We start from the raw sequence: 21,863 nt of genomic DNA, 5'->3' as shown, positions 1-21,863 counted from the left end.
TGCATAACATTTTGGGCTCTACACTTTTTTGATTTATATGCTTTTGGGGTTTTTATACTGCCTTTTTGTGTTATCTGCCTTCATTGCTATTATTTCTAACACAGTGCAGCAATCTGCACTTTATAAAGTCCCACAAATATCCGTTAAGCCTGCCAGGGAAGTCCACCTAATGCAGCTTCCTGTAATGGTGTGGAAACAATGCTGTACAGGCACAGCTCTTGAATTCAGAGCTGAGTTGACACTCCCATGTAGGCTGTGCTTGCTTGCATTAAAGCGGGATAAAAAAAAATGTAGCAGGGAGCCTGACTATCAGCACTGTCACTTTTATTCACAAGTCTTGTCAATCATGACTTGGCCACACCTAGTCCTGCCCACTGATTTCTGGTTTGACAGTACTGTGTCTGTTGCTGAGCCCCTTCCACTGTGAACTGGGGAAGGGAGGGTTGTGAGACACAAGTGCATCGCATATTAATTGGATTTGGTACTTGTTTAGACTGACTTACAGGAGCTTTTATTTAACTTGTATTTATGTGCTGTGCATGCTATTCTATATTGTTGAGACAGGGTCACTTTTATAGAATTAGATTAGATCTGTCACCTGCATAACGAAAAACACGTGAAGTGAATTAAGGGTGTAACAAGAGTTGTAAAATTACTCTTCCGTGCCCTACAACATATATTGCATATACAAACTTTAACATTTTTTTATTTTTATTTATGCATATAAGCAAAAGAAATAAAGAGTAAGTGAGGATAAAATGAAAAGTGTTTTACTCCACAAAGTAAATAAAGTTAATAAAATTTATTTTGAAGACGGACAATGATGTAGTTTGGCACAGTAAGCGGCCTCTTTGTAGCAGAGAGTGGATACCCCTCTCCATAAGATACCACAGTGTTTACTCCACCCTGTAGCCTGTGTTTATATATATATATATATATATATATATATATATATATATATATATATATATATATATATATATATATAAAATGTGTGTGTCAGTTCAAAGAAGTCATGCCTTATTTCTCTTATTTCAGTAATCTAAAATCTGATTGGTTGCAATGGGTTTCATCCTATAATCCTACAATCATCATTATAACTGCTTTTTGTATTGCCTTATTGAAGAAGCCAACATATGTCCATTGTACACAGATAGCTATCGAGTAGTTACTGACATTGTAAGCAAGGCTACTAGCTATCAAATTGAAATATAAATAATCCACCATTTGAATCACATCAGGGTGTCCCAATTTGAAAAGTTAAAAATATATTGAAATTTAGGTACATATACATAACAGCTACATTTATAAGTTAAAGTGGTTCTAAACGCTAAACTCGAAATCCTTTTATTGATATATAGGCCCTAAAGGCCCTAAAAAAAACAAGGAAACGGCTGAATGGAAAATCCACCAATTGTTTATTGGAATATTTTTGCACTAGCTATTATACTTTATTTCATTAATAGAAGTTTATACTAAAGAGAAGCATGGGGGGACTGAAGACCCTAACTATAATCTATAATGCAACAGCCTAATAATAAGTTACACAAACACACATACAGAGCAGATTCAGTACATGTTAATGCGCAATGAAAGTAGCTCAGAAGCCCTCCTAAATTTTCTTATCTATGTAACGAAGAGATTTCATGATCAACAAATACAGTGGCAGATGGAGTTGTATTGTTTCAATATTAATTATCATTATTAATTTGTATGTTACTACCACCTTCTGTAGCACAGTACAAAGTAACTGATATAACACAGATGTACTGTATAGTACAGATAATACAATACAATTTGCAAACACAAATACATACAATTTTATGGGAAAATATAGCACTTACAAGAAACCAATTCAATTTAAACAGCCCTTAGACAACAAAGTGGCAGCTATAAGTAGTGTACATACATTCCAGTTAGATCAAAAACAAATGTGTGCTACATCTGACATTGACCCCCCCATCATTTTATGAAAAAATCTGCCTTAATACCCCTAGAGGGAAAGGCCTGATCTCAGATACATATATATATAACAACATGGTGAATATTTACACACAAGAAAAGCTACCATATATGGAGAAATGGGAATTGGAATGTAACCTATCCTTCTCTATACAATATTGGAAAGATTGCATCATACATCTTCATAAATGTTCACTCACAGTAAGGGAAACAGCTACCAAGCTTTTTACAAGATGGTATTTCACACCCACTAAACTCCATGCCATTTTTCCATCAGTACCCCAATGATGCTTTAGAGGATACACATTCCCAGCCTCTTTTTCTCACATCTTTTGGGAATGCGAAAAAATATCTCAAATATGGAGGCAAATAACTGTGCATGCTTTGTATGGGCAAATGAGGGGTGTGTCCCCCCCCCCCTTTTTTTTCTCTCTCTCTTGTTTAAGTTTTGATGTAGGCTGGTACTGCTCTTATTGTGACTGGTCTGTTTGCTTCCACGATGTGCGGTTTTCTGTTGTATACACCTGTTCTAAAATCTCAATAAAAAGTAATTTACAAAAAAAATAAAGAGATATGGAGGCTAATAGAAAATTTTGCTTCTACTATCTCAGGTAACCATACACACCACCCCCTTTCTAATTTCCTATTATTCACGCCTATTTTAGGAGTTTCTATCCCGCACATGAGACTTATTCAGACTGTTAGGCTTCATGCACACTGGACGTTTTTGGATGTTTTTACAGCTGCTGTTTTTGGCTTCAGATGTTTTTTTTCTACAGTCAATAAACTCTCCAGCATGTTATCCTATTTGTTCATGCACACATAAGCTGTTATCAACTGTTTTTGGCTGGGGTGTTTTTTGGGCTGTAAAAAAAAAAAACACCAAAACTAGTAGGTTCTAAGAGGAGTTTTTCAGCTGTAAAAATGCGCTAAAGTCAAAAAACGACAGTAAACGTGCAAAAACGCCGTTCACCAGTGTTCCTTTAACGTTTTTGATCCCATTGGGGAAAAAAAAGCTTAAAAACGCTAACGCTAAAAAATGCTGAAAACCTAAAAAAACGCTATTGCAAAAACATTGAAAAACTTTTAAAAACTCACTGCAAAGCTACTGGCGTTTTTATCTAACTTTGTACCTTCTACTCCCATTTACAATGCATTTTTCTTAATGTGCTGTATTTACTTGTACCACCATTTTATACCAAATAAAAAGTTTGTAAACGAAAAAAAAAAATCTTACAATGTGTTTTTTTTAGAAAGCAGTTACAGCCTAAAGCCTAGTATACATAAATTTTTTTTTTTTTTTTTTTTCCAACCTAACGGGAAAAGCACACAACAGCTCAGGTCAGAGCCACTGTAATAACAATCCAATGTTAGTACAGCGATTTCCCCCACTGAACTATTGTGTTCTGACAGGGGGGCGGCCCTGCTGCCAGAGCACTCCGGTCAGTGCTCTCAGCCATTGGTGAAAGTGCTGAACGGAAGCTGGTCAGCTGCAGCTTCCAGCATGCTTGTCCGACAGAAGCTGGCACCGGCTGCCATACACACGGGCCACATATCAGCCAGTTTTCATTGAACCGGCCAATGTCGTCCGCCATTCGGCCCCTGTATACTAGGCTTAAGTAGAAAATCATGTCCCTTGCCAGCATGCTGCAGAGAAGCACCCTTGCCCTGTGCAGGAAATCAGTGGTCCGACATGACCCCTGCTGAGTCTGAACTACAGCTCTACTATCAGGTTATGGCCCATGCTGATTGCAGATTTTAGCTAGGCAAGGGTTTTTTTATGCAAAATGCTAGCAGAGGACAGGCATTTTAACTCATACTGTGGCTACTTCCTAAAGATAATAAATAGTAAACCTCTGCACATCTTTTCTTTTTATGCACCTGGAATGTATTTAGCTCAGTTATACTAAAAGTTGGGTGGGATTTAAAGTGTATTTCCACTTTTGCAGTCAGATTTGAGAAACCAAATTTGAGTTCACAATTACACAACATATCTAAAAGTATTTTTTTTTCTTGTTACTATATTCTATACTGTAAATGTCCTTTCTTTTGCATAGTACCCTAGTAAGCAAGGTTTTTAAGGACAACCATTACACCAAGAGAATTTAGTACTAAACATCACAAATATGTCTTTGTATTTCTGTGGCAGCAAACTGGGTGTGACCTGAAATGGGTAGATGGAGGAAAACAACTTTTTAAAGTATCTACATTTGTCGTATCAACAGTATATACTCAGGTAAGTATTATTAACTGTAAAATATACTGGGTTTTCTGAAAGTCCTGGCATTTAGATGGTGCATTTTTTTCTTTTAGGATCCATACTTGAATACCTTTTTCCAGCAATGCCAAAAACGGGAAGCTGAACTGTTAAAGCCTCCATCTCCGCATTTTCTGGCTTCTTGTAGGGTAAAGATATATTTCTAAATTACTAAGTCTTCTTTTTGTTAATAAATAATGGACAATATTTTACTAACCATGATCTGCATCAACATTGTTTTGGGTGGGCATCAAGCTGTACCTTGTTTCTCTATTAGCATGTCATTATGATGTAAGTTTAAAAATTAGTAACATTTCTCTTTTGGGTATACTGTATGTGCTATAGACTCAATGTGTACTGGAGGTTTACTGTATGTACTATAGACTCCATGGGTACTAGAGCTACAAGATTTTTGTCATAGCAAAGACTTTATACAATCAAAGGAGTGTTGATTTAACATGTATATATATTTTTGCAAACTATCTGCAAAAAGGTAAATGTCAGAAAGAGCAGTAGATCCAAAGGTAGCTCAAATTATGCATTTCAGTATCCCACTTGATACATCAGCACTGTTACAGCATTGGCACATCAGGCATTATCTAGCTGTGATTGAAACAGATGTTTAAAAAAAACTGACAGGGGTTCTACTTCACCTAAAAAATGTTTGGCTTTACATACATTTTGATGTGATTGAATAAAATTTACACTATATTACCAAAAATATTTAGACGCCTGCCTTTACACAGACATGAACTTTAATGGCATTCCAGTCTTAGTCCATAGGGCTCAATATCGAGTTAGCACACCCCTTGTAGCTATAACAGCTTCAACTCTCCTGGGAAGGCTGTCCACAAGGTTTACGAGGTTTACGACGAGAAGGCCTGGCTTGCAGTCTCCACTCAATTCAATTCTCCACTAATTCATCCCAAAGGTGTTACAAGGGGGTTGAGGTCAGGACTCCACCCCAAACTTACTCATCCATGTCTTTAATGGACTTGGTGCACTGGTGCGCAGTCATTTTGGAACAGGAAGGAGCCATCCCCAAACTGTTCCCACAAACTTGGGAGCACAAAATTGTCCAAAATGTCTTGGTATGCTGACGCCTTAAGAGTTCCCTTCACTGGAACTAAGGGGCCAAGCCTAACCCCTGAAAAACAACCCCACACCATAACACCCTTCACCAAATGCTTTGGACCAGTGCACAAAGCAAGGTCCATAAAGACATGGATGAGCAAGTTTAAGGTGGAGGAATTTGACTGGCCTGAACAAAGTCCTGACCTCAACCCGACAGAAACTTTTGGGATGAATTAGAGCTGAGACTGTGAGCCAGGCCTTCTCATCCACATCAGTGCCTGACCCCACAAGGGTGCTTCTGGAAGAATGGTTAAATATTCCTATAGACATACCCCTAAACCCTATGGACAGCCTTCCCAGAAGAGTTGAAGCTCTTATAGCTGCAAAGGGTGGGCCAACTCAATATTGAACCTGTAGACTAAGACTGGGATGCCATTAAAGTTCATGTGGGTGTAAAGACAGGCGTCCCAATACTTTTGGTAATATAGTGTCGTTTTTTGTTACCGTCTTTCATGAAGCATTTCACAGGAGATCTATGGTCAAAGCATAGACTTTTACTTTGTAAAACACTACAAACAATAGTTAGAAATTGAAAGTAAACAGCAGATTGGAAGCTGCAAAGCATGCAGGGAATCCAAGAACTCATGTCCAGCAGTCAGGCAGCACTCACGGCATGAAAGGAGATTTTTTAAGTAAGCTTATATTGGTTTTTCAAATTATAATGATTACATATCCCACTGTACATTGCTGCCTACAAGCAGTAATTCCTGTGCTGAGTCTGCCTCCTGAAACCATTCATCTCAGCACCTCTGTAGTTCAGAAGGCAGGTTCTGTGAATTCTGTAACACAGCAGTGCCTTCTTACAGGGCACAGTGAATACATGTCACAGAATTCAAGGAAGTAAATGTAGAGATCTTCACAATGTAAGTTTACATATTTCAAGATTTTTCAGAGTGAAAGGAGTAGGCTAGAAATAATTGAAAACAATGTGGAAATGGATATGATTTTACATTTTGACCATAGACACACTTTAAAAATTAAAATCTCTTAAATTTCAGCAATGTGCAACTTCAAACAGTTTATATCATTTTTCGGATCATAAGGTATCTTAAGAATAAAAATAGAAGATTATTTTAGGAAATGAAACAGTCTTATAATTAGGGATTGTCTATGGAAATTTGAGATTTTGTTTGCAATATACACAGATGTGGCTAAATAGGTATTTGAACTGTCAAGTAAGCTGTACCTTGCCATTCAGTCAAGACAGGTACTCAATCTAAACAGAAGAAAGTTCCATTCATATTTAGTCAAAGTTTATAGGATATCTGTGTTCTCTTCCTAGAACCTAGTGAATATTGAGAAGATCCAAATGATCATAAGCTTTCTCCCAGTTTTGTTCAATCAACTTTTTAATGTTCTGACAAAAAACAATGATGACGATGTTATTACTATAACTACCAGGTAAGATTGTTTCATTATTGGAGTATATAAATGGTTTGAGATTTTAACTATTAGATTCCTTATTCCAGTTTAGTAAAACATTGCTTGTCTTATCAACTAACATTTTTTCTCTGCATATGATGGCTGAAATGAGGTTATGGTAAGTCACTGTCATTTCTATTAAAAGTTTGAGGTATAGAAATTAAGTAGTACAAATATGAAGGCATAGAGAAGGCCATGGTAGGCCTTTAGTGCCGGTTCACACGGGGGCGACTTGTCAGGCGACCTAGTCGCCTGACAAGTCGTCTCCCGTTCTGTACAATGGAACCGTTCTAATCGGAGCGACGCAAGTCGCTCCGACTTAGAAAAAGGTTCCTGTACTTCTTTTGGGGCGACTTGAGGCGACTTGCATAGACTTCTATATAGAAGTCGTTTTGGAAGTCGCCGCCCCTGTCGTGTGCAGGTCGCCTCGGTGAGGCGACCTGCAAGTCGTGCCGCCCCTAGTGTGAACCGAGCCTGAACAGTACTCTTGTTGAATAGGTTAGTCCACATTGTTGAAAGGACAGTGTTTACCTTCTCTAACCTTTTTTTCACAGCATTATGTTTACTGCCATGTTACAGGTACACTTTAAAATGGAAGTAAACTCTCCTATCGTTTTCAGCCAAGGAAGCTGCCATCTTGGCCTCTGTTTAATCCTCAACTGCCATGATGCTTCACGTTTGATCAGTTATGACACCAGCCATTGGATGGTTTGACAGTTTGGTTGAGAGCACATCCAACTGTGACAGTTACGCTACCGGCATGTGTCGGAAATGTAACAGTTTTTTTACACTGTTAAATCTATAGGTTTACTGCTGCTTTAGGCAAGTACATGCTTATCTTGTTAAATGACAGTTGAATTCTTTTGTTTACAAAAGTTGAAATCTATGTATATTGAACACTTCCTGTTGGTTTAGAAACCTTTCTGTGCACTAAAGCCTCATACACATGATTGGATTTTCCAACGGGAATTGTATGATGACAGGCTGTTGGCGGAAATTTCGCCGGTTTGTATGCTCCATCTGACAATTATTGTCAGATTTTCCACGGACAAATGTTGGATAGCAGGTTTTAAAATTTTCCACGGACAAATGTCTGTTGTCGGATTTTCCAAGCGTGTGTACACAAGTCCGTCGCATGCTCAGAAGCAAGGATGAGCCAGAAGCGGTCGGTCTTGTAAACCGGCGCTCGTAATGGAGGTTTAACATTCATGACATGGCAAATTATGAAATCTCCAAATGCAGCGCACATTCTCTTCTTCTTTAATGGGATAATAATGAAGCTGCTTTGCTGGTGATACTGATGGAGTTATTGCAAACAAGTTTTCAAAGGCTTTTTTTGGGGAGGGGGAAAGTTTCCACAACACCGTTATCCCGTAGTTTTTAAGTTCAAAGATACAACTATGTTGGTGTTAATTTTACATTGTATTTTTTAAAATGTAACTGCCTACTCCCAAACTGTCATTTGAAGTAAAACACATAGCCAAGTATTGTAAGAAATGTAAATGATTCCGCGCGAAAGGAATAAGTACTAGTAAAGAAAGGACTAATTAAAAGAACTGCTGCCTCTACTGGTTACTGCCACTAGGTGGAGTACAAAAATGAAAGAGAAGCAAAGTAGATGTGGCGCTGTTCTACTGTGCATCTATCCTTAATAAACAAAAGAACTACTGATCTATACAAAATGAATTCAATTAAATAAATAAAATTGTGAATGTGCACTAATATGTGAATGTGCACTAATACTTGAATGTGCATAAAGGTGCATTAACATATTTACTACATGTCTTCAGATATGTGCTGGTAAGCAAAGAAAAAAGGACTAAATTCCAAACCAAAAAACAAAGAACAAAAACCAGGTGAGTATATAATATCCGTGCAAAATATACATTCCAAAGTAATAAACAGATAATGGGACTAAATTAGTGCCAAAACTTCCTTTGAATTATATGCAAAAACATATATATATATATATATTCACATTGATAAATAAAGAAAGTGTTTTGGTGAAAACCTTATTTAAATATATGCATTTAAAATTAAATAAATAAATAAATAAATAATCCCAACAATAAAGTGCTTCTGTACTTCTGTGCTGGTGAAACCAATTTTTGATACTTTCTTGGATAAGACACACATGCTATGATCACCTTTGAAAAGTGGAAAGTATCAAAAATTGGTTTCACCAATGGATTACTTATTTATTTAATTTTAAATGCATATATTTAAAGGTTTTCACCAAAGCACTTTATTTATCAATGTGAATATATATATATATATATATATATATATATATATATATATATATATATATATATATATATTTTTTTTTTTTTTTTTGCATATAATTCAAAGGAAGTTTTGGCACTAATTTAGTCCCATTATCTGTTTATTACTTGGGAGTGTATATTTTGCATGGATATTATATACTCACCTGTTTTTTTGTTAAATAACAAACATCATACTTACCTCCACTGTGCAGCTCGTTTTGCACAGAGTATTCTGGGGTCCCTTCTCTGAAATATCTCCAAGCACATCCCTTCTGAAGGCTGGAGACTAGAACTGAACGGCATAATCATAGCTTTATATACAGTGGGGACGGAAAGTATTCAGCCCCCCTAAATTTTTCACTCTTTGTTATATTGCAGCCATTTTCTAAAATCATTTAAGTTCATTTTTTTTCCTCATTAATGTACACACAGCACCCCATATTGACAGAAAAACATAGAATTGTTGACATTTTTGCAGATTTATTAAAAAAGAAAAACTGAAAAATCACATGGTCCTAAGTATTCAGACCCTTTGCTTAGTATTTAGTAGAAGCACCCTTTTGATCTAATAGCCATGAGTCTTTTTGGTAAAGATGCAACAAGTTTTTCACACCTAGATTTGGGGATCCTCTGCCATTCCTCCTTGCAGATCCTCTCCAGTTCTGTCAGGTTGGATGGTAAACGTTGGTGGACAGCCATTTTTAGGTCTCTCCAGAGATGCTCAATTGGGTTTAAGTCAGGGCTCTGGCTGGGCTATTCAAGAACAGTCACGGAGTTGTTGTGAAGCCACTTCTGTGTGCTTAGGGTCATTGTCTTGTTGGAAGATAAACCTTCGGCCCAGTCTGAGGTCCTGAGCACTCTGGAGAAGGTTTTCGTCCAGGATATCCCTGTACTTGGCCGCATTCATCTTTCCCTCTATTGCAACCAGTCGTCCTGTCCCTGCAGCTAAAAAACACCCCCACAGCATGATGCTGCCACCACCATGCTTCACTGTTGGGACTGTATTGGACAGGTGATGAGCAGTGCCTGGTTTTCTCCACACATACCGCTTAGTATTAAGGCTAAAAAGTTCTATCTTGGTCTCATCAGACCAAAGAGTCTTATTTTTCACCATCTTGGAGTCCTTCAGGTGTTTTTTTAACTCCATACGGACTTTCATGTGTCTTGCACTGAGGAGAGGCTTCCGTCGGGCCACTCTGCCATAAAGCCCCGACTGGTGGAGGGCTGTAGTGATGGTTGACTTTCTACAACTTTCTCCCGACTGCATCTCTGGAGCTCAGCCACAGTGATCTTTGGGTTCTTCTTTACCTCTCTCACCAAGGCTCTTCTCCCCTGATAGCTCATTTTGGCCGGACAGCCAGCCCTAGGAAGGGTTCTGGTCATCACAAACGTCTTCCATTTAAGGATTATGGAAGCCACTGTGCTCTTAGGTACCTTCAGTGCAGCGGAAATGTTTTTGTAACCTTGGCCAGATCTGTGCCTTGCCACAATTCTGTCTCTGAGCTCTTCAGGCAGTTCCTTTTGACCTCATGATTCTCATTTGCTCTGATATGCACAGTGAGCTGTAAGGTCTTATATAGACAGGTGTGTGGCTTTCCTAATCAAGTCCAATCAGTATAATCAAACACAGTGGGACTCAATATTAGTTAAATATATGAGTGTCACAGCAAAGGGTCTGAATACTTAGGACCATGTGATATTTCAGTTTTTCTTTTTTAATAAATCTGCAAAAATGTCAACAATTCTGTGTTTTTCTGTCAATATGGGGTGCTGTGTGTACATTAATCAGAAAAAAAATGAACTTAAATGATTTTAGCATATGGCTGCAATATAACAAAGGGTGAAACATTTAATGGGGTCTGAATACTTTCCACCCCCACTGTATATACTACACCTGGCTATCTTGGTTTACTGCACACAATACTCTGACATAATGCTTTTTCGTTATAACTGTTTATTGTTATTTTACTTTTCTCTTTTTTTTTTTTTTTTTTTTACATGACCAGCTCATTGATATTATACAGTCCTGTATACTTTTACCACAACAACCATTTCACTAAACATTCACCTTGTTTTGTTATGATAAGTGCTCCGTATATGTGTACCTCTTTTATCCTGCATTTTATGTTTGTTATGATGTGCAACTCATCAATAAACCTGCTTTTATTAAAAAAAAACAAAAAAAAAAACAAAAAAAAAAAAAAAAAAAATATATATATATATATATATATATACAGGGGGTCCCCGGGTTACAAACAAGATAGGGACTTTAGGTTTGTTCTTAAGTTGAATCTGTTTGTAAGTCGGAACAGGTACATTTTTTAAGTGTAGCTCCAGCCAAAAAATCTTTTTTTAAGTTTTGTAGATAGCATAGGGAAGGGTTATCACCCCTGTAACATTTGTTTTGCTGTCTGTGCCCCTGTTCAGAAGATTTCACCTCACTTTCTGTCCCAATGACAATTGGATTTTGAAAATTTGGGGTTATTAGGGAAATAAGGATAGGTGATAAAGCATCAGTGGAGACACCTTTTTCCAATATTAACTCTTACAGGAGTGAATTTCCTTTCCTAGGGGTAGATTTCCTCTCACTTCCTGTTGTCTCCCTCCGTTTGTAAGTAGGAGTCGTTTGTAAGTCGGATGTTTGTAAGTAGGGGACCCCCTGTATATATATATATATATATATGCAACACACTAATCAATTTTGATTTGATAACCCTAAATTATCAACCATACATCTATATCTTTCACTAGAGTCCTTACGGACATCGTAGCCAAATGCCAAGAGGAACAGCTGGAACACTATGTCCAGTCTTATGTAAAGGTAAGCACTTTGGATCCTGTTTCTAAACATTGAAGAAAAAAAATTTGGAATGCTGTTGGTGTGGTTTCAAACATGTCTGCTCCAGTGCCTACCTGTATAAACATAACGCATGCTGCAATTAGACAGGCCATTTTTTTTTAATGAGATTCCAACTCACCAGAGGAGACACAAAAATATAGCGGCATCTTTTTTTTTTAATAATGCAATACATCACAACACACTGTGTTGATTTACTATGTGTTGGGGTGCACTGCATTTAAAATGATTGGCACTGCAACACACCAAGATGTGCAATGCAGTGGTGTGAAGGGAGCCTAAAACATTAAAGTGGTTCTAAGCGCAAACATTTTTTTACCTTAATGCATTCTTTGCATTAAGGTAAAAAATGTTTAGGCATCAGCATCCCCCCCCCCAACACCCCCCCCATCTTTTACTTACCTAAGCCCTCATTCGATCTAGCGCTGTGCACGCCTGCAGCTTATGTCTCCCCTCACTTCTGGGTCTCACTGGCCATTGGCTCCCGCTGCTGTCAATCAAAGCCAGTGATGAGGGGGCGGGGTCTGAGTCCCGCTCTCTTTGTCAATGGATGCAGCAGTGGGACTCGGGAGTGAGCATGCACAAGTGTCCCCATGGGATCCCATGGGGGCACTGGACAGAGAGGAAGTGCCAGGAGTGCCGCCGAGGGACCCAAGAATAGGAAAGTACATAGGAAAGCAGGTAAGTATAGACATGTTTGTTATTTTTTTATTATTGGTTATTTTACCTTTACAATCTATTTAAAGTGGCAATAAGCAGAAACGTAGTATGGTTAAATTATAAAAAGAATGGAGAATGTGCACTTTGTTTTCTCTTATTTTTTTTTGTATGCCCCGCTACTCAGTTGCTATTCTCACCTAGGTGAGAATGATGTCTCCACTGCCCTGAAGTCTCCTAGGATGTGTACATCACATATCCCAGGATGCTTCGCTTTCTGTTCACAGCAGTGGGAGGAGAGTGGCCTAGCGCACATCATCAGGGGGCGGCTGTCTGAACCATAGAAGGCAACCAGCACCCGATGATATCAGGTACAAAGATGATGACACGGAACAAGGTGTGTGGCAGCGGTGCAGCAGATCACAGAAGAACAACGCCAAATCCAATTGGTAGGCGAGTATTTGAATTGAGGACAACTCTGAATAACAGGTAAGGGGGGAGGGGACCGCATGAAAGGGAGTACGTCTTTAAGCAGGACTGAACACTTTTAGGGATTTCAGTGCAACAGAGGCAGTGTTGTCAGCTCACTACAGAACACCAGCATCAGAAGCACGCTAGATTTCTGGCAGGACCAAAGGCTATTTTTCTATACTTGCAGCATTTAAAAAAAAAAAAAAGGGCATGATGTACTGAAGATGTACTATATATGTTTTTTTTTGCCGAGACATACGCTTAAAACATTTCATCTACTGTATTTTATATATACTGTAAATACATGTTACAAAAATGATGCTACACACATGTGCTAAACATCCATCATTTTTTCTTGTTTAGTATGTGTTTAAAACTCAGTCATATGAAGATCGGACCGTTCATGAGGAACTTTCCAAAGGAATTACAAGCCTTTTAAAATGCAATGATCTAAATACAATTAAGCTTGTGCTGAAGGTAAGCATTTTGCATTGGAGCAGTCTCTGCACAGCTTGTGTGTTCATGTCAGGGAATACAGTGTGATGATCAGACTTAGTGGCAATCAGAGCAAAGTGAAAAAAATCAAAAATGTGTCCAATAAGATAAATTGGAAACTCTTGCCTTTCACTTTGCAGGATAGTGTCTGGAGGTTATTTAATATTTACGATTTGCTTCCAGATTAAAAAAAAAAAAATTGTATTATGGGTTGCAGCTTCCTTCCTGTGATCCTGAGATCAATGTGTGCTAATCTTGTTATGAAAACAGGCAGCATTTTTTTGTATTACCAGTTAATGCAGTGAAGATGTGCCATAGGGCTTTTAAAGTGTCCTAAAAAGACCTTTATCATCTTTATGAATTAAGGATTATATTCAACACTTTCTACTTTTTACTGTATGTGATTTTTTTCCATTACAGTCAAGAAGTTAAAACCACTTTTAAAAATGCATTAAAATAATTTTACAGTTCAACGTTAGCAGTTGGAATGTTAATCCTGCCATATTTATTGTCAACATGTGTTGGTATACAGCAGTCTATATGCAATTTGCTGGAAGCATTATTTCTGAAATGAAGAATGATTGTGCCAGGAATAACAACTGCTTTGTATTCCTCTGACAGCATTCCCAGTTTTTATTTGACATAATTATCAAATCCATGGCACAGCACCTTCACGATAAAGACATGATGCAGGTAAATACAGGGTGGAAATGTGTTTTTTTTCCTTTTTTTTCTCTTTTCCTTCACAACCTTAATTTTTGGTACAGATTTGCTGATCATTTTCTTTTCTGTTTTACTTTCCTTTCGTTACACCTTTTCACAATCCTTTACTTTTCTGCATTCGTTGGACTCTGCATCATTTTTATTCAGAATGTACTGCATACAGTAGTAATCTATACAGAACAGAACCCACTGGACTAGAGAATACAATGGCCTAACCTAATTTGAACCGCCACTCTTTTATAATGCAGCTCACAAAAGTTTCAAAAGACAGGCAGTACACACAAGGGAATCTGAAAATGATCTGTTTAATGTGTATATTACATCACACTGGAATCAGAGAGCATATAGAAAAAAAAATGATAAACACCCAAGGTAATTTAAGAATGAGGTACATATCTAAATAAAGTATTTGAACGCATGGAAGCCCCTATTTGTCATCTTCTGGGATGTAAACTAAACTTCCGGGCCTAAATTTAGCCAGACTAATTTTAGGTAAGCATATTTATCTGTGGTTAATATCAACTGGTGGCAATGATATGTGAGTGGGTGATAAAAATGCCGATAGAATCCCAAAGTTCTTTTATTCTGTTTTAAAGACACTCTCTGTTCTTATATCTAGTTCTGGATAGAAAAGAGTTGGATCCTCCCTCCGTTTTTTCTTTTTTCAGTGCATAAACTGCTGTCAGACAGGGGGAAACAGATATTTTGCCTATCCTTCTTTTTTTTTTTTTTTTTTTGTAATCAAATAGGTTTTTATTAAACATGTTGTAGGTTTACAAAAAACTTAGAAACCTACGAACAAAGGGAAAAAATAAAATGATACCCTAAAGAGACAGTAGCCATACTTTACAGCCACAATCTAGCCAAGAGCAGAGTCCACTAACAGTATGATGTTGTACAGTAAATGCAGTTACTTCAGAAATGGGAATATACATATACATATCATAACATGCTGTTAATCCTGGAAATTTCCATAACACTACTCACATCCCGTTTCTCACAAGAGAGAAGGAGTAAGGCCATTGTTGGGAATTTTAGAACAGGAATTGGTGCTAGATGCCTACAGCTATATGAATACATTTGGCATTTCACATTCTTTCTATTGAATAGTAAACAGTCAGGAAAGTAACAGATGTACAGCAGACTGAGGACAGTTGTCACTGAAGTTTTAAAAAAAAGACTGCATTGTTATATGCTATTCCTCATCACAATACAAGTTATAATCAGTGTTTACATTGGTCCTAGTTATTAGAGCAACTGCTCAGCTTAGATATACCGTATATACTCGAGTATAAGCCGACCCAAATATAAGTCGAGGCACCTAATTTTACCACAAAAACTGGGAAAACTTATTGACTCGAGTAGAAGCCTAGGGTGAGAAATGTGCAGCTACTGTAAGTGGAAAAGAGGGTCAACAATGCCCATTTGCAGCCTAACTGTGCCCATTTGCAGCCATAAGTCCCCTGAACTTCAAACTCGGTAGTTAAGGGTTCCTAGGTGCCACCTAGCTGCAGCCAACATTTGGGGTCCACTGGTGCAAACCCAGTGGAACTAGCACTACTAGCACTACAACATATCCAAAGCTGGAGTTCTTAGCCCCAAAGTCGGTTCGGAAAATGTCAAGCACTTTTCTGCAGCAGAGAATGACATTTTCCGAACCGACTTTGGGGCCCCGTATCTGGGGACCACTTGGAGCTAAGAGTCCCCTTGGATATGTTGTAGTGCTAGTTCCATTGGGTTTGCACACCAAATTTGGGGTTCCTAGCACCAAGTGGCCCCCGAGATACACGGCCCCAAAGTCGGTTCGGAAAATTTAATTCTCTGCTCCAGAAAAGTGCTTGACTTCAGTATAAGCCGAGGGGGGCATTTTCAGCACAAAAAATGTGCCGAAAAACTCGGCTTATACTCGAGTATATACAGTACATTAAAGTACACGTAATGCTAACAATTCTTTTTTTTATCTATTACCATTGGAAGCGTTTTGATATATCTGTTTGATGAGTACAAAATAAAAATGTTGATCCTTTCATAAATTCAGAGCTGGCTTGTGCACTCTTCCTGTGTTATCACAAAGAATCCATTTAGCCTTTACAGTTCTAATTTTGAACTACAAAATCATTGGTGTCAGTGTTGTAAAGATCTGAGAGTGGGAGTCATTGAGTAGTTTAATATAATACACTGGCAGGGCTGACTACATTCAGTCCACAAAAAGCTGTGCGTTTTCATCCTACAATAGGACTCCAAAGCTGAGTTCATTTCTGCCAGATCAACAAATATTTTTCTGCACTTGCAGGGTCTTTAAAGGTAAAAAAACCTGGGGAAATATGCTTGTTTTGCAGAAAAGTATGGCATATATATTGTTTTTTTTTTTGCCCTGACATATGCTGAAGTCCCACCCATAAGGGTTAATCTACTAAATGCACATAGACTGTTTATTTAATCAAGCTTGGTGAATAAAATGGACCCAATCATATGATAGCAAAAATATTTAAAGTGACCAACACTTTGAAAACATTAGTGAACAGTCACTTTACAACGTGAACAGTTTCCACTCTTTTAGTAAGTCAATCCCTTTGATCCACAAGCAGCAGGTTCCTCAATCAAACTGCCAGTTGAAAATGTCAACCATTTGTAAACTCTTATAGGGCGTACACACGGTCGGACGTTGTTCGGACATTCCGACAACAAAATCCTAGGATTTTTTCCGACGGATGTTGGCTCAAACTTGTCTTGCATACACACGGTCACACAAAGTTGTCGGAAAATCCGATCGTTCTGAACGCAGTGACGTAAAACATGTACGTCGGGACTATAAACTGGGCAGTGGCCAATAGCTTTCATCTCTTTATTTATTCTGAGCATGCGTGGCACTTTGTCCGTCGGATTTGTGTACACACGATCGGAATTTCCGACAACGGATTTTGTTGTCGGAAAATTTTATCTCCTGCTCTCCAACTTTGTGTGTCGGAAAATCCAATGGAAAATGTCCGATGGAGCCCACACACGGTCGGAATTTCCGACAACACGCTCCGATCGGACATTTTCCATTGGAAAATCTGACCGTGTGTATGGGGCATTAATGTCTTCCAGTTTGCATGTTAGTTTTGGTCTCTTATATACAGTGCCTTGAAAAAGTTTCACACCCCTTGAAATTTTCCACAATTTGTCATGTTACAACCAAAAACGTAAATGTATTTTATTGGGATTTTATGTGATAGACCAACACAAAGTGGCACATAATTGTGAAGTCAAAAGAAAATGATAAATGGTTTTACAAATTTTTTACAAATAAATACGTGTAAAGTGTGGCGTGCATTTGTATTCATCCCCCTGGGTCAATAGTTTGTAGAACCACCTTTCGCTGCAATTACAGCTGCAAGTCTTTTTGGGCATGTCTCTATCAGCTTTGCACATCTAGAGAGTGAAAATTTTGCACATTCTTCTGTGCAAAATAGCTCAAGCTCTGTCAAATTGGATGGAGAGTGTCTGTGAACAGTAATTTTCAAGTCTTGCCACGTCCCAATTGAATTTGAGTCTGGACTTAGACTGGGCCATTCTAACACATGAATATGATTTGATCTAAACCATTCTATTGTAGCTCTGGCTGTATGTTTAGGGTCATTGTCTTGCAGGAAAGTGAACCTCCGCCCAAGTCTTTTGCAGACTCTAAAAGGTTTTCTTCTAAGATTGCCCTGTATTTGGCTCCATCCATCTTCCCATCAACTCTGACCAGCTTCCCTGTCCCTGCTGAAGAAAATCATCCCCGCAACATGATGCTGCCACCACCATGTTTCACGGTGGGGATGGTGTGTTCAGGGTGATGTACAGTGTTAGTTTTCTGCCACACATAGCGTTTTGCTTTTAGGCCAAAAAGCTCAATTTTCAGAGCACTTTCTTCCATATGTTTACTGTGTCCCCCACATGGCTTCTCGCAAACTACAAACTGGACTTCTTATGGTTTTCTTTTAACAATGGCTTTCTTCTTGCCACTCTTCTGGTCGCTCAGGACAGATTCTCCCACCTGAGCTGTGGATCTCTGCAGCTCCTCCATAGTTACCATGAGCCTCTTGGCTGCTTCTCTGATTAATGCTCTCCTTGCCTGGCCTGTCAGTTTAGGCGGACAGCCATGTCTTGGTAGGTTTGCAGTTGTGCCATACTCTTTCCATTTTCAGATGATGGATTGAACAGTGCTCTGTGAGATGGTCAAGGGTTGGGATATTTTTTTTATAACCTAACCCTGCTTTAAACTTCTCCACAACTTTATTCCTGACCTGTCTGTTGTGTTCCTTGCCCTTCAGAATGCTGTTTGTTCACTAAGGTTCTCTAACAAACCTCTGAGGGGTTCACAGAACAGCTGTATTTATACTGAGATTAAATTACACACAGGTAGACTCTATTTACTAATTAGGTGACTTCTAAAGGCATTTGGTTCCACTTGATTTTAGTTAGGGGTATCAGAATAAATGCATGCCACACTTTTCAGATATTTATTTGTAAAAAAAAATTGAAAACCATTTATCATTTTCCTTCCACTTCACAATTATTTGCCACTTTGTGTTGGTCTATCAGAAAAAAAACATAAAATACATTTACGTTTTTGGTTGTAACATGACAAAATGTGGAAAATTTCAGGGGGTATGAATACCTTTTCAAGGCACTGTATAACAGTGCATGCCAAACAGTGTGTGCTCTTCATCATGGTCATTATTAACTTTAAGCCAAGCAAGATTGCCTACCCCCTTTTGTGCTGTGTTCTCCATGCACAGCTGTACTGCAGCTGGGTGCTAAGCCATAGTACTTGGTTTACTAGCAGAGAATGTTAACTTTAGAGAGATGACAGTCACTTGGTGCCTGTCTCTTCCAAATGTTGGCCTTTGATTGTCTTTCAATAAGCCTCTCATAGCCACATGACCTCTTAGAGGAGAGTGGACCAGGTGGTACAGACAAGTGAACAGGCTTAAGCTAGACCAGACTTTGTTCTTTTCAGATAATATTTCCTGTTGCACCATCATTTATGGGCATCGTTATAAAGATTCAAAACAACCATGCACACTGGCCCTACTAGATGTGTTGCACATTCAAGTAAAGTAAGGACAATTTTCAGTGTTTTGGTGGTAAATCTTTTTTGCATTTATTTTTCTCAACATTAAAGGTTTTTTTTAATGAAAAATGTTTGAATTAAAAGAAAACATGCACCTCTGGCTGAGAAGTTTAGGGGATCTGAGCTGTGGAATGACTGAAAGCATGCAGGCTGAATGTTGTATATATTATATAACTTACTATATTTTGTATTATACCTGCAGCGCTACCCCCACAGGGGCCTCTGGCTTTAACTGGTTCTCTCCCAAACAGCACACAGGCTACCAGCCACCCAAGCAACAGTCCATTCACTTCAGCTCCAATGAACAGTCTAGGGGTTGTATTTTTTGTGATTTATTGCAGATAAAACTTGTAACAGGAGATGGGTTGAGGACATGGGACACTCCAAAAATGGTTAGCAATTGGCTGTGAGAGGACAATCTTTTCCTTAAGCAACTGTGAATATTGGACAGTCTAGGGCCTAACAGCTGGGTACCATGAAGCAAGTCTCTTTGGTATATGGGTACCTTGCACCACTGCACAGCTATTGGTACCCAGTGTGATCTCAAGAACACTGAACAGTACAGGAGGGCACTCTTTAAGCTCACAGTCCACAAGACTGCTAAAGACAGGGAATGGTCTATGAGAGTGGTCTCAGTCCAAGTAACCTCTGGCACTTATATCCCAAAAGCACACAGTCAGCAGAAATCAATTTAGGGCAAGGGTGTTCAACCTGTGGCCCTCCAGCTGTTGTGGAACTACAAGTCCCATGAGGCATTGCAAGCCTGACAGTTATAAGCATAATTACCAAAGGCAGAGGCATGATGGGACTTGTAGTTCTGCAACAGGTGGAGGGCCACAGGTTGAGCGCCCATGATTTAGGGTTATTATTCACATATCCCCAGGACGACTGCTACCTTCCAACCTCTTCTGGACACAACCCAGTGAGTAAGATAGTGCTTCTCTACACCACATCCCTTTGGTAAAGTCCTGAAGACGGTTCCATGTCCCAGCTCCCCTTTCACTGAGACATTGTAGAACAGCAACACAGGCCTTAGGCCTGCAAACAGTATCCTAGTTTTCGGTGCTGAGACCCCGATGGTTGCATCTGAACCTCATGATACCTCTGATTCCTCAGGATTATAATGGATATATATGGCCACGATGATGGTACAAGATTCCTCATAGAATCAAAACAGATATGCCCACATAATGCACAGACTTCACACATCAGAAGCAGGGCATAGAAAAAGAGGGAAATTGTGCCAGGTGAAATTCTTAATTTTTTATGGTCGCCCTTCCCCCCTATACCCTAACATGCATGTGCTGCAAAATTCACTAGAAATTCAGGAATAAATGTCAGAAGGTTTGATGAACCTATTGGGAAGTTTGCCAACACTGAATTTAGGGCTGAACCCCAGTGAAGTCTATGGGAGACAAATTTTTTTTTGGGTAATTTTCAAGGCCAGTAGGCAAGCTATTGCTGAAAAAGGGGCATGGAGAGCAGGACACTGCCATCGGCAACATGTATCAATGTAAAGACTTTTTTTTAAACACCATACAGTGAGGAGAGATGCTTTACTTGAGGCTTAGAGGGCAATATTGAAAACACACACGTTCTTTAAATAACATGCTTTGGAAAACCTTAAAGCTGTATACGGTATTAAGGAACAGCACAATTTTCACAGACAGTAGTATTTTAGCCCCTATTATTGGTCTTTCGAAAACCAGCTGACCAGAGTTTAAAGGTCCATGGAGTGCATAATGAGCACAGTACATTTTTGGTGGGAAAATTGCTGCATTAGTTCACAAATACCTACAGTTCATCTTGAACCCAGCATTTTGATGAGATTCTCATGCAATACTTATTAAAATGTGACCAAGACATTTAATAGCATTGAGCATGCTTACTGTGCTAACATTTGCTATACAAAAAAAATGTGGGTGGATTCTAAATGGTCACAAGTAATTTACTAAAACATTTCATACATTTAAAAATATATATACCTATTAAAACTCAATTTAAATTGGTGACTTACATTTTGTTAGCAGACTATAAGACTATCAGAACAGACTATTGCCAAAGCCTGGAAGAAACAACTTGATTCCTTCAAGGAAGTTCATCAGCAGATCAACAGTTTCTGACCAGTATCCTGCTGGACACGCAAAACAAATACCCCGTGGATACAATATGCCCATCCATCACTGTCCATGGAGAGCTATACTTCATTATAATAGACCAGCTTTGGGATGCTGGTCTTGGGCATCCCTAATGCTCACTCCCCTCTAGTGGCGTCACTAGTGTTGGTGTCACCTGTGCGGTAAAACATGGTGTCACTCCCCTCCTGTCTAGGCTGCCCAGTGCCCTGCAGGCAGCACACGGTTGAGGTGGTATAGGACAGTTTGGGTTGGTATAGGGCAGGCTGGGGTGGTAAAGGGCAGGTTCAGGTGGTATAGGGCAGGTTAAGGTGATATAGGGCAGGTTGGGGTGGTATATGGCAGTTTGGGTGGTATAGGACAGTTTGGGGTGGTATATTGG

The 21,863-nt window shown here is 38.8% G+C and overlaps 1 protein-coding gene across 5 annotated transcripts in view; it reads left to right on the top strand.

Moving 5' to 3' along the window:
- DOCK10 (dedicator of cytokinesis 10) overlaps positions 1-21,863 on the top strand; it is a 428,377-nt gene that overhangs the window by 286,110 nt on the left and 120,404 nt on the right. For all 5 annotated transcript variants that reach the window (XM_073625969.1, XM_073625970.1, XM_073625967.1 and 2 more), the window contains exons 22-27: positions 4,112-4,198; positions 4,276-4,368; positions 6,636-6,754; positions 11,794-11,863; positions 13,391-13,504; positions 14,144-14,215. In XM_073625969.1, the coding sequence (XP_073482070.1) occupies positions 4,112-4,198; positions 4,276-4,368; positions 6,636-6,754; positions 11,794-11,863; positions 13,391-13,504; positions 14,144-14,215 (555 nt within the window). The remainder of the gene's footprint in view (positions 1-4,111; positions 4,199-4,275; positions 4,369-6,635; positions 6,755-11,793; positions 11,864-13,390; positions 13,505-14,143; positions 14,216-21,863) is intronic.

This window comes from Aquarana catesbeiana, linkage group LG04, assembly GCF_042186555.1.
Source record: "Aquarana catesbeiana isolate 2022-GZ linkage group LG04, ASM4218655v1, whole genome shotgun sequence".
NCBI lineage: Eukaryota > Metazoa > Chordata > Amphibia > Anura > Ranidae > Aquarana > Aquarana catesbeiana.
Note: the sequence above shows the minus strand (reverse complement) of the source record. Positions and strands in the feature narration are given on the sequence as shown.